Below are 17586 nucleotides of genomic sequence, written 5' to 3'. Positions count from 1 at the left end.
TTTGAACAGACAGGTAAACCAGGGACTTTGCATGATTTGATTTGATTTGGTCATTAACTTCTGGGGTCACCCTGGGCGTAGGAAGCTTGGAGAATCAGTGCACTTTCCAAACTGAGTTGTTACATTTTCCACATGTAATCCTCTGTTTCTTTTATTTTAAAATAAGGACATCTCTCCAGGAATTACTTTGGGTATTTTATTAAATCAACCTATTCAGACATGTTGTGAGAGGTCTGGAGCAGGTTGGAATTAAACATGAACCTCTGGCCTAGAAGAAAGGAGACTACCACTGTGCCACAAGAGCATTACCCTAGGCCCAACCATCTTCAACTGCATTAATATCCTTCCCTCCATCATAAAGGTCACAAGTGGGGATTTTTGCTGATGATTACACAATGTTCTACATCAATGATTCCTCAGATACTGAGGTTGTCTGCATCTGTTAAGCAGCAACGTTTGAACAATGTTCAGATTTGGGCTGATAAGTGACTAGTAACATTTATAGTGCCAGACAATGACCATCTGCATAAAGAGAGAATCCGTCTGTATGTTTTGACATTTTATTTTATTAGCTTTGCTGGTTCTCCTATTATCAACATCCTTGTGGTTACCATTGATCAAAATCAGGACCAGAAATATAAATACTGCAGCTCAAAGAGCAAATCAGAGATTGGGAATACTGTGGTAGGTAACTCATCTCCAGTTTCCCCAAAGCCTATCCACCATCTACAAGGCAGAAGTCAGCAGTGTATGGAATACTCCCTACTTGGCTGAATTAGTACAGCTCCAACAACCCAAAAAGTTTGACACCAGGCAGGACGACATTTGCTTGATTGACACACCTTGAACATTCACTGTCCCCAGTATTAAAAGACAGTGACAGGAAGGTGCTTTGCAGTGACTTATTCTGTTAATTATCCTAATTAGGGCTAGTGGACTGTAATTTTGAGTAGTAGCTTCTTGAGTGATACTTTATGAAGTAGTTTCTTGAAAATGCAAAAATACAAGATCCTTTGACATTCTATTATGACAGCATTTTCTAAACAGGTGACCTCTACCATCTAGAAGGATACAGGGCAGCAATACATGGGAACACCTTGACCTGCAAGTTCCCTTCCAAGCCACACGCCATCCCTTCTTGGAACTATATTGGTGTTCCTTTACTGTTGCTGAGTCAAAATCCTGGAACTTCCTCCCAACAGCATTGTGGGTGTACCTACAAGATTCAAGAAGGCAGCTCACAACCAGTTTCTCAAGGACAATTAGGGAGGACAATAAGTTGTGGCCTAGGCTGCAACATTCATGTCCCATGAACAAAGAAAATAATTGAAAATCCTATTATTTTTCATATTTCAACAACCTGTTGACTTAGCAAGACAAAAGCCCCACAATTATTTCTCTTTGACAACAGCAAACCTATTTAAAGTGCCTACAAATCTCACTCTCAATTTCTAAAACATTTCAGTCCACAATGTTACGAGCGCATGCTGATCATGGACAGCCTCATACGCACAATACTCATAACTGTCCATCCATTAAATTTAACAGACAGGAAAGTTGCACTTCTGTGATTTCCTAATACATAGCGTCAGGGTTTTCTTCCACGAGCGCACATTTGTAAAACGCAACATTTTAACGTACTCCAAATATGGTCATAGATCTCTCATTATTTCTTAATAAGATTTCATCTGAACACCACCATCTAAATGAACCTTCGAATTTGCAGTGGATTAGATTTACAACAAAAACAGTAAATAGTGCCAATTAACTCTTTTACAAAAGATCTGACAAATGTCTGGCAGAGAATGTAATTTAAGGACAGTCGACACTGTTAACTGAATATTTTTGTGCCGTGTTATAATTTATTTCTGACATGAAAATAAGTATATTTGGAATGTGTCTGTGTAGGCTTCACTCCTTGGTAGCACTTCAAACTCTTAATTAAAAGGTTGAGAGTTCAAATCCTATTCTAGGTCTGTCTGCATAATTTAAATTGATATATTAATGCAAATACTGATGGAGATCTGCATTATCAAACAAGCTGTTCTTCAATTCAGCCTTTAAATTATTTGCCAACTCTTATAATTGAAATAGGCATTAAAGATCCTAAAACACTAACTGAAGAATAATTCTCCTCAGGAACTTGGCATGCATACCACCTTAAACAGCCACCACTAAAAAGAATCATTTGTCTCAGTATGGGATCTCACATGCAAGATAGCTCCCAGATTTGCCTAAAAAACAGTAACTGTACTCACTTTAAAATAATTCAGTGCATGTGAAGTATTTGTAATGTTTTTGAGACACAAGAACATAAACTCAAATCTTTCAAAATGCAGGTTGAAATGTTTAATTGATATTTTAGACTTTTCCTTGGTTAAATTTGGCAGACAAAGTGAAAGTTACTAAGATCTATCAGAGTACCTGTGATCATTAACTTTCCTTGGAAGTCAAAATGGGATTGCGTATGGTTTGAGTAGAAAATGTTCAGAAGGAGTAGACACAATGGCCCATAAAGGTTTTTCTCATTCCACAAGTCGTTCTTTTTCTTAACAACTTACTGGAGTCAAATGTAAGGTAAGCCTGAGCTAGTGAGCTTCCAGGTCTTGGCGGGGGAGGGGAGGAGGGTGAAGTCAGGGGTTGGATTGAACAGGGTCTGAAAGGATGGGAAACGTAAAAGAGACTTCAGGAGCTTGGGGATGACCTCTGATTGAGACAGGGGCTTCTAAAGGTGGCACTAACTCCTTTTCTTGAGTAATATTGGAAGGCATGATTCCAGACCTCAGCCAGCAACTCATGATATAGCGGTGGAGGCAGGAAGTACCCCTTAAGTGGCTAATTAAGGTTCTCAATTGACACAAGGACTGGTGGACCGCCTGACACCTCCCTTGATATTCAAAATTGCTGTGGTCGCAAGGATAGGTGGGTTGATGCCAGGAAAAGCATCAATGGCTGTTTATAACACCCTCCCACCTTCAAACCCATCTGCCCGAGAACATAAAGGTCTGCTGTTAAGATATATGAAATCCAGAATCATAATTGTAATGATCTTTGATGCACTTGGGTGCACGGATTGATAGGCAGAAGGAAAAGTGCATTTAATGACATGCATTGACTGTAGTTACCAACATACAGGAAGTTCTACTGTTAGGGTTTTGATAATGTATTGTTATTTTTCATAAATGAAATTCTCTGTATTTGTATTTGGAATTTGTTCTTTTCTGAATGTTCTTTTGTGTTGTAATCTGTTCAACTAAACTACCTGTAAATAGATACACAATCTAAATGCCTCAAAATACAGAGATGAACTATTAACATCAAATTGAAGTTCTAAAGCTCTAAGATTTTCTCAACAGGTTGAGATGAATTTTCATGTGGTAAACTGCATTTTTTTTACATCATTAAAATGTTTATGCCTGATGAACGTTTGGGGAAGATTTACACAAGGATTTTCTACATCATCATTTGCAAATCTATTAGAGGCATGATTTGTGTAAATTCACTCTAAGACAGATGCAATCTGTTAGAGTACATGGAAAATAGGATGTAGCATTTTAAAAATAGTGTTCCAGCTGAACAGTCTTTGGGCAAACAGTTAAGTACAGAACAGTGCTTGGATAATACATTTGGCTATCAGCTAATTTCATGTCTTAATTTATCTTAATCTGGCACCCTTTTTTTTCCAACAGGATATCAGTTACTGGAGCAGCTGGCACAAAAAGTTAAACAAAACAGCAAGCTGTATAATCCAAACAAAGAAGATGATGCCATGATTTCAGACTCCAACCTGGAAAAATCCTTGAGGAAACTGCACCTGGAAACACAGTCTGCTGGATGTCTGTGGCAGTAAACCTGTCAGAAATGACTTGTGTCACTGGAGGCACAATTGACAAATCTTTCATTCTGACATCGCAGACCAAAAGTGCAAGAAGTTCAATGACTTTACCAGTACAGGCAAGTTAACATAATGGCTACTCTTTTTGGTTTTCCCTGAGCACCAGGGTACTCTTACTTCAATTAGGAACAGCTGTCTAACTAAACACTAACACATATTGATTAAAGGTGGTTATAACTTGGAAACTTGCATTATATTCCAAATGCAGTTAGCATACATGCACATCCTAAAACCCCTTCCTCTAATACACATACATCCCTTATTTCAGCTCACAAATGCCACTTGACACACTCCACTGCTATTATTTTCCTTAATTATTCAATCTTTTTGGAAGAGAAACAGGCACCTAATTAATAAATGATTATGGAAGGAGGCAATCCTTTCTTTAAACTCCTTTTGCCCAATAAGAAATTTGTCTTGGTGTGTTGTTGCAGGGGATAATGAGATCAGTGTCACACCGTTAACACCAAGTTGGTAGCATAATACATACACTCTGCAACCCTGCAAAAGTACCACATAGACGGAGCTTTTCACTCATTTTCTCTACCTCCTAAATCTTGGGAAAATGATGTTTATCTACTCCTGCCTATACCTTCCAAGTCCACAATGGCAAATGCAGAAGTTGGAGGACAATGATGGTAAAAATAAGGAGAAAGTCTTAACTATCTCCTGGTCTCCTAATTAAAATAATCACGATGATGAATAGACAGAGTTAATGGTAGGCTCATAATTTTTATTCAGTTCCAGCACAGATGCCCTGGCTCATTCTGCCCAATTCCCTCTAAGTTACTTCATCCATTGGTTTCACAATGTTTGGTTCACCAAGTGCCATAATAACAGCTATTTCACCCACTGCAAGGGCTGGTGCATTCAATGACTGTAATGGTTAGCTCTAACCTCGAGCTGGACAATACACACCTGCTGGCAATCTACAGCACTGACCTATGGTTGGTGTGCGGTGGAATTTACGTTAATTGTCTTCAAAGACACCTCATGAATCACCATGAAATTAGTAGCCATTAAACAGGAGGCCAGTTGCTGAGTTGGTCTCTTGACTGTGATTCATGCTTATACTTTTATTCCCTTCAGTTTGACTGGTGCATATCAGTACTGTCTCTATCAACCACGACAAAATGTGTTATTGTGTTATCACAAAATCTCAGAAGTGTTAGGGTACAGAGCTGGCTATTTGCACCATTGTATTGCAACCAGCTTTCCAAATGAGCATCATGACTTAATGCCATTCTTCTTTGTTTCTTCCTATACCTTTGCAGGTATTTTCCTATTTAAATCATCATCCAATGCCCTCTTGAATGCCAAATTCAACCTGCCTCCACCACAGTTTCAGGCAGTCCATTCTAGAGCCAAACCACTCATTATATTTCTCTCAATACAGTTGTTTCTTTTGTAATTCACTTTAAATCTATGCCCTTTCATTGCTGATCCTTTTACCATCAGGATCCACTTCTCCCTATCTATTCTATCCAGTCCCCTCATGATTGTGAAAACCTCTATCAGATCTCCTCCTTGCTTTCTTCCCGCCAAGGAGAACAGTCCCAACCTCTCCAATTTATCCTTATAGCTGAAGGTTCTCACCCCTGTAACCATGCTTGTGAATCTCACCTGCATTCTTTCCAATGCACTCATATCCTTCCTATTGTGTGACACCCAGCACTGTACACAGTACTCCAGTTGAGATCCAAAAAGTGTATTATACAGGTTCCTCACCACCTCCTTGCTCTCCTACTCGATGCCACTATTAATAAAGCCAACGATATTGTATGCTTTGCTCACGACTCTCTTCATTTTACTTATCACCTTCGATGATCAAAGGACAGAAACACCAAAATTCCTTTGCTCCTGCACCCCCTTTAGAATTGTACCCTTTATTTTATATTGCCTGTCCATGTTCTTCCTATCAAAATGCAGCACCTCATACTTCTCTGCATAGCTCTTTATCTGCCACCTATCTATCCACCAGCTTGTGACATCCTTTTTGAGTTCTACACTGACGTCCTCATGATTTACAATAATTCCAAGTTTTGTATCAACAGCAAACTTTGAAATTGTACCCTGCACACCTGGATCTGGATCATTAGGGCATATCAGGAAAGGTAGGGCTCCCTGTCCTGAGGAAGGGTCACCGGACCCGAAATGTTAACTCTGTTTTCTCCTTCACAGATGCTGCCAGACCTGCTGAGCTTTTCCAGCAACTTTGTTTTTGGTCCCAATATCAATCCCTGGGGACCTCCATTACAAATCATCCTGCAGCCTGAAAAACATCCATAGACCATTATTCTGTTTCCTAACACTTAGCCAATTTTGTATCAACATCTGAGACTTCTTCAGCCCTGATCCAGACTTCTTTTCAAAAACAAAGGATTAATAAGTTATTCAACTTTCACTACACAAAATTTCTACTTGGAGGATGTACTGAAGGAAATCTTTTTGCTTCATCTCCCCTGTTAGCTTAGCATTCTATTTCTTTCCCCCTCACGTTCGCTTTTAATCTAGTCTCCCTTAAATGCATCTGTGCTATTTACCTGAAGAACTCCATTGGATTGCACATTCCACATTCTAACAGCTCTGTCGGTGAAGGAGTTTCTCTTTATTGGATTTATTAGTGCCTATCTTTTATTTATGGATCCTTGTATTAGAGTTTTGTGGGAGGCGATGTGCACAAATCTTCTTCCGTGTTTCTTCGTTATGACAGTGACAGCACTTCAAAATATGCTTAATTAGTTGGAAAACACATTGTCCTGTGGTTGCATATTTCTTGTATTTTGTCTCTTTCTTCCTCAGTATTAACTATATCTTCAATTACTTGCCATCTGTAAATTTTGAAACTGAATTGCAGTTCCTGTGTCCAAATTGTTTTCTACCATTTGCATAAACAATTGTCCCAGCACTGATCTCTGTGGACCATCACTTTTCAGCTTCCATGAATCTGAATTTAATTTTGTAGCAAGCCATACTATTCATTCTGTTACGTGATCCCTAATTCACATACTCTGACCTTAGGCATGAGGCTACTATGTGGTTCCTATCAAAAGAATTTTAAAATCTAAGTATCTACATATACCACAGTAGCTATACTCACTGTCTCTGTTACTCCTTCGAAGAATTTAGGAATGTTGACCAAACATCGAACTTCATTTTTGCATTATGTGCTGACTATTGTTGTATGTCTGCTGTATGTTTAATTTCTACACTTTTTAAAAAATGTACTTTTGAATAATGATTGTTAGTTTTCCTACCACTGATTGGTCTACAGTTCCCTGGGCTCATTTTTCTTCCATTTTAAAAATTTTTAGATGTCATCTGGTACTCTAACGCTATTCACTATTTTAATAAACTTCTATCATGTATTGATGCAATTTGTGCAGGTCAGAGGTTTGACCACATATTGAGGGACCAGAATTACATACAGTGACATATTCTTTTCCTTGAGGCACATTTGTGAATCGATTGGTTGACGATCTGGAATTGTAATGGAAAACACCAAATAGATCAAAAGAATTTCATAACTTGAATGGTTAGACCTTAACTCTTGCCCTTTGAGCTAATACATTCCCATAAATACTAGACCACTGTACAAGATTACTGAGTCCTGGGAAACCCAGAAAACTTAAAACTGGAATTCTGGAGGGGCAAACAAAGTCTTGCAGAGAAGCTGAGATTTACACGTGAATGTGTCCACATGAGTCCATTTAAAACCTGGAGTCACAATATGCTAAATCAGATAAAATTAAAAAGCTACAACGTTAATTGATGGGTCAAGAAAACTGTGCAACTGATGAGAAATTGTGATGTATTTAAATTACTTAAGTGCATAACATTTAACTAGCAACAATATCCCTGAGTAACTATGTTAATTCTCAAAGTAGATCTTATAATATTTATTACATTAGCTTAGGTGTATCAAATAAAGTAATTGCTTCGTAATAAAACCAAAATACTGTGGATGCTGGAAACCTGAAATGAAAGCAGAAAATGTTGGAGAAACTTAGCAGGTCTGGCAGCATCTATAAAAAAGGGTGAGATGAAGTAGGGTCATAACAGACTCAAAACATTGACTCTGTCTCTCTTTCTCTCTCTTTCTCTCCATAGCTGCTGTCAAACCTGCTGAGTTTCTTCTGCAGTGTTTGTTTTCATTTTTAGCTTTGTAACTGTGGTCAGAAATGAACTCATTCCAATCAGGAAAAGCTCAGCAGGTCTGGCAGCATCTGTGAAAAGAAATCAGAGTTAATGTTTTGGTCACCCTTCTTCAGAAGTGGTTCCCCAGACCTGCTGAACTTCTGTTTTTGGTTCTGATTTACAGCATTAAGAGGTGCGCTACTTTGAGTATTTTGTAAAGCAATTCCCCTGTGTCTTCAGCAAAGAACTGAAATGACTTGGATATGAAGATCAGAGAACTGAAGGATTTGAAAGAAGCAAAAGGGATATCTCATTGAATCCTGAGAGTTGGTGCTATTGAACTGTGTTTCCAAAGATTTTACCCTGTACCCATAACATACATTTGTGTTTGTTTATTTGTCTGCCTCTGTCTGAATATGTACAAAGGGGTTTAAGAAGGAGTTAAGAGTTTCAGCTCGTGGAGTTATATGCTGATAAAACATATCATTTGCCTGTGGTTAGAATTGATTTCTTTGTAATAAATAATAGTTCATATTAAGAAACCTGGTCAGTGTTTTCTGTTAATCTAAGTCCATCATTCAGATACATTGAATATTTTTGGGTAATTTAATCAAATCTCTAAGCTGGAGTATGGGGCTTGAGTATCAGTGTACTTTCCCAAATGGGTAGTGACAATTGATATCAAGAGGCAGCCATTTCATCTTTAAGGACTAAAGAAAAGTGCTGTAAGAGATTTACTGAGTGAACTAAGATGGGCAATATATTTCACTAAGTGCTCCTCTTTCTTTCTTTAGGCACACTTTTTTTTTGTCCTCTAATATTAAAAGCTGCAGAAATAAACCTTCACAGTACACTGGTTAGTGGAGAATTGCAGCCTTTGCCATTCTGACTGAAGGGGTACCCATCCTCCTTGATGCAGGTATATGAAAAATTAATGCTAAAACCCCTTCCTCTATTCTAATTGGATATTATCATCTCATCTCTTTCTTCAATTGCTGCCAGAAACACAGCTTCACTAAATTTACTTAGTCAGGCTGCATAATTGAATGAAAGACAGGTCTCTGGAGCTATTTTATTGCCAAGGGAGATAATGATGATGGAGGCATAGTGTCTGCAACAGACTAGAAATTATCCATTGAAGATCCTTAAAGACACAACTTCCACCTTCACATTCACTCTCACTCTCATAGGGTAATATGCATCCATTCTTAGTTTTCACCCTTCTTCCCTGCAGATTCAATACTGTATCTGTGACACATGTGGACAACAAAGATAAGGAGGAGGAGGAAAACACTAAATTTAAGAGGCTTTTTATGAATTATGATGATGGTTAGTTGCAATATGAGCAGATCTAGGCATTGTGATCTGTTGACTTCATTCTGCAATTTATTCACAATATAGCTGAAATTCTGCACCAAGACCTCTTTCCCATTCTAACCACAAATCTCTATAGTTCCATAATGCTTAGAAACCAGTTAATTTCAGTTTTGAATTTACTCATTGACTGATCATCAACAGCTCTCAGAGAAAGAATTGCACATTTTTGCAATCCTCAGATAAGAATTTTCTCCTCATTTTAATCCTAAATGGCTGATCCATTACAATGAGACTATGATTTCAAGCTCTGACCACCACTTCGAGAGGCATAGCCTCTCAGCTTGACTTCGTCAAGTCCTTGAATAGCTTCATACTTTGGAATAGACCATTCTATTCAATTTCTCAAAATGACAAGCCTCGCATCCTATGAAGCAATCTAATTAATCTTTGGTGCGAACCATCAAGGTGAGTACATCTTCCCTTATGTATTGCAAAGAGGAGGCAGATGAAAAAAAAAGTAAAGCCTTGATCATGAAAAAGAGGCAAAACATTTTCTGCTTTGAGGACATTAACACACATGGTCTGTATAAATTGCAGCTACCACAGTGCTTCAAACACTTCCTTTAGGTTTTGCCCATTGCATAAAATATAAAGTTACAACAGATTATTGTTAGCAGCAGTTGATATCAAATTCAAGTCAATTAGCAACAATGGAAAAATGAATTGGCACTGAGAATCATTTTTGTTATGAGCTATTCATTCATCTTGGATGATGCTATTAGCTTACTGTTAAAAGGAAATGCTTTATGTGTAATTAAATATAACTCTGACCTTGTCAAGCACTGGCTCGTCCAGACTTTGCTGCTCTATACACATGTGGCATACTTTTGATAATAGCTCATGGGGTTCGATGAATAATCTTGAACTCAGTAGAAATGTAAATATATATGCTTTCTGTAAGGAGAAATACACATTTGTAACAGTTAAGATTTAATATGAGACCAAAAATATATTATTTGTAGAACAGACAATTTCTATATTTATGTTATTGAGCAAGTGTACAAACTGCTCTTTTATAGAGTACCTTTAACATTGTAAACATTCAAGACACAAAATAGATAAGCAAAAGATACACAGAAGTAATATAAGAGTTTTGGGAGGTGGTTAAAAGTCAGAGTGAATAGATATGCCTGAAAGTGGCTTTTAAAAGCAAAGAGAGAAGTTGCAATGTACGAAAAGGTGTAGGACAGGAGTTCATGGAATTGAATTGAGACTGATGGAGGTTCTGCCAACTCTGGTGGATTGAAAGGAAAGTGGGAAACCAGAGACAGAGACATATTGAAGGTGGCCATGTGGAGATTTGAAAATAAGGATAGTTATTTTGAACGATTATGGAGAATTATGAATAAGTGGAGGTTGAGTACAGCAGGCATAACGAGCAAGCAGTATTTATTACAAGACAAGATGAAGGTGATGATATTTATTTTAATTTCCATTTTGTAAAATGGGAGATAGAAGGGATATCAAAATTGGAAAAATTAAATCTGGAGATAATAAAAACACCCATAGGGATGTAAGTAGAATGGTGCAGAGGTTGAAGGTAGCTGCTGTAAATGTTGAAACTGATCATGATAATAGGTAAAAACATAGGCCAATTTAGTTTAATGTATGAATAATCTCCATACTTGATGTAGTTGCACTGGAGGCAGTTCAGAGGAACATCACAAAATTGATTCTGGAGATTAAGGTTTTGTCTTATTGAGCAGTTTAAGCTCAAAATCTCGAGAGTTTAGAAGAATGAGAGGAGATTTAATTGAGGTATGAAAGATGCTAAAAGGGATGGACAAGGTAGACATAGAGATGATGTTTCCTTGTGAGGTAATTTAGAACAAGAGATCATTTAGAATAAGGGTAGCAGATTTAATACTGAAATGAAGAGAAATTACTTCTCTCAAAGGGTCGTGAATCTGTGGAATTCATTACCCCAGAGTGCTGTGAATGCTGGGACTATTGAGTAAATGTAAGAAAGAGGTAGACAGATTTTTAATTAGTATTAGGTTGAAGAGTAACATCCCAAAAGTTCAAGAGAGTTGGAGGGCAGAGGTGAGTATGGTGACCATCACCAAGGAGAAGGTGTTAGAAAAACTGAAAGATCTGAAGGTGGATAAATCACCTGGACCAGATGGATTACACCCTGGAGCTCTGAAGGAGACAGCTGGGGAGATACTGGAGGCATTGGTAGTGATCTTTCAGGAATCACTGGAGTCAGGGAGGGTCCCAGAAGACTGGAAAATCACTAATGTAACACTCTGTTTAAGAAGGGAGTAAGACAAATGATGGGAATTTACAGGTTGATTAGCCTAACCTCGGCTGTTGGTAAGATTTTGGAGTCCATTGTGGAGAATAAAATTTCTGAATACTCAGAAGTGCATGGTAAAGTAGAGCAAAATCAGCATGGTTTCATCAAGGGGTGGCCATGCCTGACAAATCTGTTAGAATTCTTTGAGGAAGTAATGAGCAGGTTAGACCAAGAGATGTTATCTACTTGGATTTCCAGAAAACCTTTGACAAGGTGCTGCAAAGGAGGCTGCTGAGTAAGATAAGGGCCCATGTTGTTACAGGCAAGATGCTAGCATGGATGGAAGATTGGCTGTCTGGCAAAAAGCAGAGAGTGGGGATAAAAGGGTCTTTCTCAGGATAGTAGCCGGTGACAAGTGGTGTTCCACAAAGGTCAGTGTTGGGACCACAACTTTTCACTTTATACATTAATGATCTAGATGAAGGAAGTGAGGGCATTCTGTCTAAGTTTGCAGATGACACAAAGATAGGTGGAGTTACAGGTAGTATTGAGGAGGCTACAGAAAGATTTAGACAGCTTATTAGAGTGGGTAAAGAGTGGCAAATGGAATACAACATGGGAAAGTGTGAGGTCATGCACTTTGGCACGAAGAATAGAGGCTTAGACTATTTTCTAAATGGGGACAAAATTCAGAAATCTGAAGTGCAAAGGGACTTGGGAGTCCTAGTCCAGAATTCTCTTAAGGTAAATTTGCAGGTTGAGTCAGTAGTCAGGAAGGCAAATACAATGCTGACATTTGTTTCAAGAGGACTAGAATATAAAAGCAGCGATGTACTTTTGAGGCTTTAACAGGTTCTGGTCAGACCACATTTCGAGTGTTGTGAGCAATTTTGGGCCCCATTCCTCAGGAAGGATGTACTGACCCTGGAGCGGGCCCAGAGGAGGTTCACGTGAATGATCCCAGGACTGAAAGGCTTAACATCTGAGGAATGTTTGAGGACTTTGTGTCTATACTCCTTGGAGTTTAGAAGGATGAGGGGGTATCTAATTGAAACTTACAGAATACTGAATGGCCTGGACAGAGTGAGCATTGGGAAGATGTTTCCATTAGCAGGACAGTCTAGGACCAGAGGGCGCAGCCTTGGAGTAAAGGAAAGATTCTTTAGAATGGAGATGAGGAGAAACTTCTTCAGCCAGAGAGAGAGTGGTGAATCTATGGAATTCATTGCGAGAGAAGGCTGTGGAGGCCACGTCATTGAGTATATTTAAGACAAAAATAGATAGGTTCTTGATTGTCAATAGGATCAAATGTTACAGGGAGAAAGCTTGAGAATGGGGTTGAGAAACTTATCAGACATGATTGAAAGGTGGAACAGACTTGATGGGCCGAATGGCCTAATTTCTGCTCCTGTGTCTTATGGTCTTACGGTCTTATGGTTATGGAGAACAGACAGGAGAGTGGAGTTGAGGTCAAGATGAATATTATCTAGGTCCTGTAGCATATGGACATTGTAGTGGTTGGACTAGGTGGATCTTATTGACTATGAGATCCTTGACTGGGATTGTTAACCCAGACCGATCAGCGAGCCCTGGCTGACAGATACAGACAGAGGTTTCAGAGCCTCCTCATTTCAGGAACTGTTCCCAAACTGGCTGCCACAGCCAGTGTACTATGCACATGTAAATAAACAGTGATTTGTGATGGAGTGCCATACTTTGTGCAGTTATTTCAGACATGGACCGCTTTAGTATCTAAGGTGAAGACAGTCTGAATTCAGAGTATTACAATTATAAAGTTTTGGGGGGGGCGGGAACTAAGGAATGAGATTGCTATACATTGTGTATGATGTCTCCTCCTGAAGAAGATTATAATTCCAACAATCATTTGTCTTGGTCTCAGAGCATATATATCAGCATCGATATAACATGCAAATTCTGATGCAGGATAAATGAATGAGTCTTAAGATAACAAACATTGCAAAAGCATAATGGCATTTAGAAGTGTAGATACAAATGCTTCAGTGAATTTCCTATAATATTTGAAACATTGTAATTAGAGACAATTTAAATACGGTACTGTACCAGCAACAATGCATCACCTTTGTCAAAATAGAAGATTTGTTTGTTTATTAAGCAACAAGAGTGGTGACACTTACTTCAGGATAATAGTCAACTGTAGGTATGAGATGTTGGATCAAAGCCTCTAAAGATGCTGAGATAAGGTTACCATCCTGAAATATCAGACTTTCATGTTCGTTTTCTTTGGTTGGTTGAAGTTCATGGCTAAAGCCACTGGTATTAAACATACTTGTAGAGGTCAATGTTTGTGGCATGCCTCCCTGTATAGACAGACAGAAATGTTCACGAGTCACAAGTGAACACAGGATTTATTTGCATAACTGCATTCAGAGAAACCCCACAGAAAATGTATAATTTTTCTTTCAGAAAGATTCGTAACACAACTTTTGTCTAATACTAGTAACATCCCCCAAGCTCAACTTTAAAAACTTCCACATGTTTGTGGGATAGGAGATGGATAAGGCCTCAATTTTATGTTTCCAGTTAGTGTGTCACCTCTCTGACCCAGTGCCACCTCTCACAAATTTGGAAGAGAGGGCAGGTTCTGTATACGGACAGCACACCTGAATGTGTCTGGTAACTAATTAAATCCTTGAAGATTTAATAAACGGCACTCTCGCAATCCTGACTGTGTTTTCAATCTAATGTGTGATATACTATTCTCATCAGGAAACCGTGGTGGCATCCCAGAAGAAGGGTGGGTAGACTCTGGAGCTGGAGACTCCAATCTATTTGGAAGGCTATATTACGAAAATCAGCCACAACCTTAGAGTCCAATACTGTGAGCCATGGACAGAATTTTACCCAGGTGCATGAATCCCACTGGCAGACCTGGAGGTTAGCAGGATTCCCAAGAAAGAGGCTAGCCAATTCAGGAAGGTGCTGTGTTCATCAAGCTCTACACATTGTCAATTCAGGAAGGTGATGTGCAGGGCCTGTCCACTTGTATGATGGGGTCATGCCCTTTTGCTGCTCTAATAATGGTGCCTCTGATGTCTGTAGGCACCTTGCTTAGCATTGCTCCACCCTGCTCATTTATCCACCAATACCTTGAATTTAATTTGTGATCACCATGGGCCTGGTTTTAGCCCTTTCATTGGATGCTGCTGCTGGATTTAAAGAACCTATGTATGCCCTTTCAATTGTATCATCTGGCCCTCACTCTCTGATCTAGGCCTATCGGTATGTACTATTAGTCCCTCTCCCTCTATCTCTGTACACTCAGTGTGCAACTTTCTAACCTCTTTCTCTCCTCCTGAGGAAGGCAGCTACAAAATGGCTGACCTTCCAAATTGGAGAGCTACCTCACATCAACGCCCTTAACCTTCAATGGTCAGGGATATGATGATGCATTATCCCCACTTGCCACTTGCTTAATCCCAAAAGATGCCATTGAATTGCATTCAGCAACTTGCAAATGTCTATGACTGCTTTCTTAATTGGCTTCCCACCATGCTCACATGAATTCACTGCCCTGGCACTTTAATGCTGACTGCTTCATTCCAGTGTCAGTTTCCACCTTCAGGTTCCTACTTGCCACTCCATCACCCCTCTCCACTACTGCTTCAACAGATCGCATTAAATTCCATTGCATATATTTTGCCTAAAATTTACCTTAGCAAATCTAATTTTTATCCTTCATCTATGGAAAATTTCAGCTGCAGTTGAACAATCTAATGTGTAAATGACGTAACTCAGCTTTATTATAGTAGAGTCCCTTTATTTATAGATCTGGAAAACTACCATCAAACTCTACTACTATCAGATAGAGAAAAGTGGCAGACGAAAAGCTGTAGATGGGGGGAGAGAAATTGCATAGAATTTACTGGGGTAGAAACAGACAATTTCATCCTACTCAGTTAACCAAATCAGCACAAATGCTTTGGAGAATTCCTAGAGTGCGTACAAGATGGGTTTCTGGAGCCGTATGTTGAGGAGCCAATTACAGATTGGTCTATTTTGGATGTGATGCTATGTAGTGAGAAGGGCAATTCAACATCCGATTGCAAATAATGATCATAAAATAATGGAACTTTACATAAAGTTTGAAGGTGACAGAGTTCATTCTAAAACTTTTGTCTTAAGTCTGAGCAAAGGAAACTGAGTGTTTGGAGGGGCAAGCTGGCTGGGGTGGTTTGGGAAAATACACTAAAAGATTTTACAGTAGATAGGTAATGGTTGGTATTTAAAACATGGTGCAAGGTCATCTAAAGCACAAATAGATCTCACAGTTAGATAAATCACAGTTAGGTTGGCAGAATTCTCCTCGTTGGGTACCACAAGTGTTACTGATAAGTCTACAACTGTTCACAATCTACATAAATGATTTGGATGTGGGGACCAATTATAATTTGCCCAAATTGGCTGATGATATCAAACTGGATGAGAATGTAAGTCATGAGGTGGCTTCAAAAGAACTTGGACAGGCTAAGTTAATGGGCTAGAACATGGCAGATGGAAATAATATAAATAAGTACAAAGTTATTCACTTTGGTAGAGCATTAGGGCAGAATATTTCTTAAATGGAGAGAGGTTGTGAAGTGTAGGTCTCCATAAGGATCTGGTGTCTTTGTTCATGAAGCACTGAAAGCTGGCATGCAGGTGTAACAAGAAACTGGAAAGACAAATAGCATGTTGGCATTCATTCCAAGAGGATTTAAGTACAGGAGTAAAGATATATTGCTGTTGTTGTGTAGAGCCTTGGTGAGACTGCACCTGGAGTATTGTGTACAGCTTTGGATTCTTTATTTAAGGGAGAATATATTTGCCATTTATTTAGTGCAATGAAGGTACACCAGATTATCACTGGGAGGCTGGATTACTTTATGAGGAGACATTAAGGAAACAGGCTCGATATTCTACAGAATTTCAAAGAATGAGATAAGCATACTGAAGCTTAAAAATCTCAGAGGGCTGAGAGAAAGGATATGGATAAGCTGATTCCCCTGGTTGGCAACTCTGGCACCAGGGGCATCATTTGATGGTAAGGGGCAGGCCATTTAAAACTGCGATGTGCAGGAATTTCCTCACCTTGGAGAGTGGTGAACCTTTAGAACTTTCTCCTCCAGAGAGTTGTAGAAGCTCAATCATTGAGCAGATTGAAGACAGAAATCAATAGGTTTTTGGGGACTAAAGATGTTAAGAGAGATAGAGTCAGTGCAAGAAATTGGCATCGAGGAGAAGATCAGCCAATACAGGGAAGATTAGATGGGGTGAATGGACCACTCCTGTTCCTATGTTCCCATCTAGTGCCCATCAGCTTCTGTTGTTTTTCCCCTCACATGCTTATCCAGCTTCCCCTTAAAGACATCTCTGCAACATGCCTTGTGGTTTGCGAGTTCCCCATTGTCATTACTCCTTTGGGGAAGAAGTTTCTTCTAAATTCTCTAAAAAGCTAAGTGGTGATGACCTAATATTTATAGATCCTGGTTTTTATCTCTCCCAAATAATGATAAGAGGCTAGTTTAGTTGTACACATTGAAAACGGGTGCAACAAACTGTAAGCAGCATTTGGTATGAACAGTGGGATCGTTCAGTGTCAAAGCATCTCTGTTGACCTAGTAAATCTTGCACCTTATTTGACATAAAAGGGAAGTCCTGTAAAGAAAAAAGACATCACTTCCTTAATTTGGAAACCAGACTAAACTACTAGGGAAATATTTCTGATCTTGTATTATTTTAAAAATAGCTCATGATTACATCAAAAATAAAATTTAGTTTCAGTATTTAAGACAGGTTTTCTCTCCAAGAAGGCAGCTGGAGAATATGACAAAACATTGCCCAAAATGTTAGTTTCTCTACATCAGAGATTGATTAAAAAAAACAAAAGAACTGCGGATGCTGTAAATCAGGAACAAAA

The 17586-nt window shown here is 38.8% G+C and overlaps 1 protein-coding gene across 1 annotated transcript in view; it reads right to left on the bottom strand.

Annotated features, from left to right (window-relative positions):
* LOC109925877 (ras-GEF domain-containing family member 1C-like) overlaps positions 1-17586 on the bottom strand; it is a 62363-nt gene that overhangs the window by 30394 nt on the left and 14383 nt on the right. The window contains exons 3-4 of the mRNA XM_048603708.1: positions 13805-13987; positions 10181-10303 (exon numbers count right to left, since the gene is read on the bottom strand). Of these exons, the coding sequence (XP_048459665.1) occupies positions 10181-10303; positions 13805-13981 (300 nt within the window). The 5' untranslated portion in view covers positions 13982-13987. The remainder of the gene's footprint in view (positions 1-10180; positions 10304-13804; positions 13988-17586) is intronic.

This window comes from Rhincodon typus, chromosome 12 (genome assembly GCF_021869965.1).
Source record: "Rhincodon typus isolate 14 chromosome 12, sRhiTyp1.1, whole genome shotgun sequence".
Lineage (NCBI taxonomy): Eukaryota > Metazoa > Chordata > Chondrichthyes > Orectolobiformes > Rhincodontidae > Rhincodon > Rhincodon typus.
This window is presented reverse-complemented; position numbering and strand designations above follow the sequence as displayed.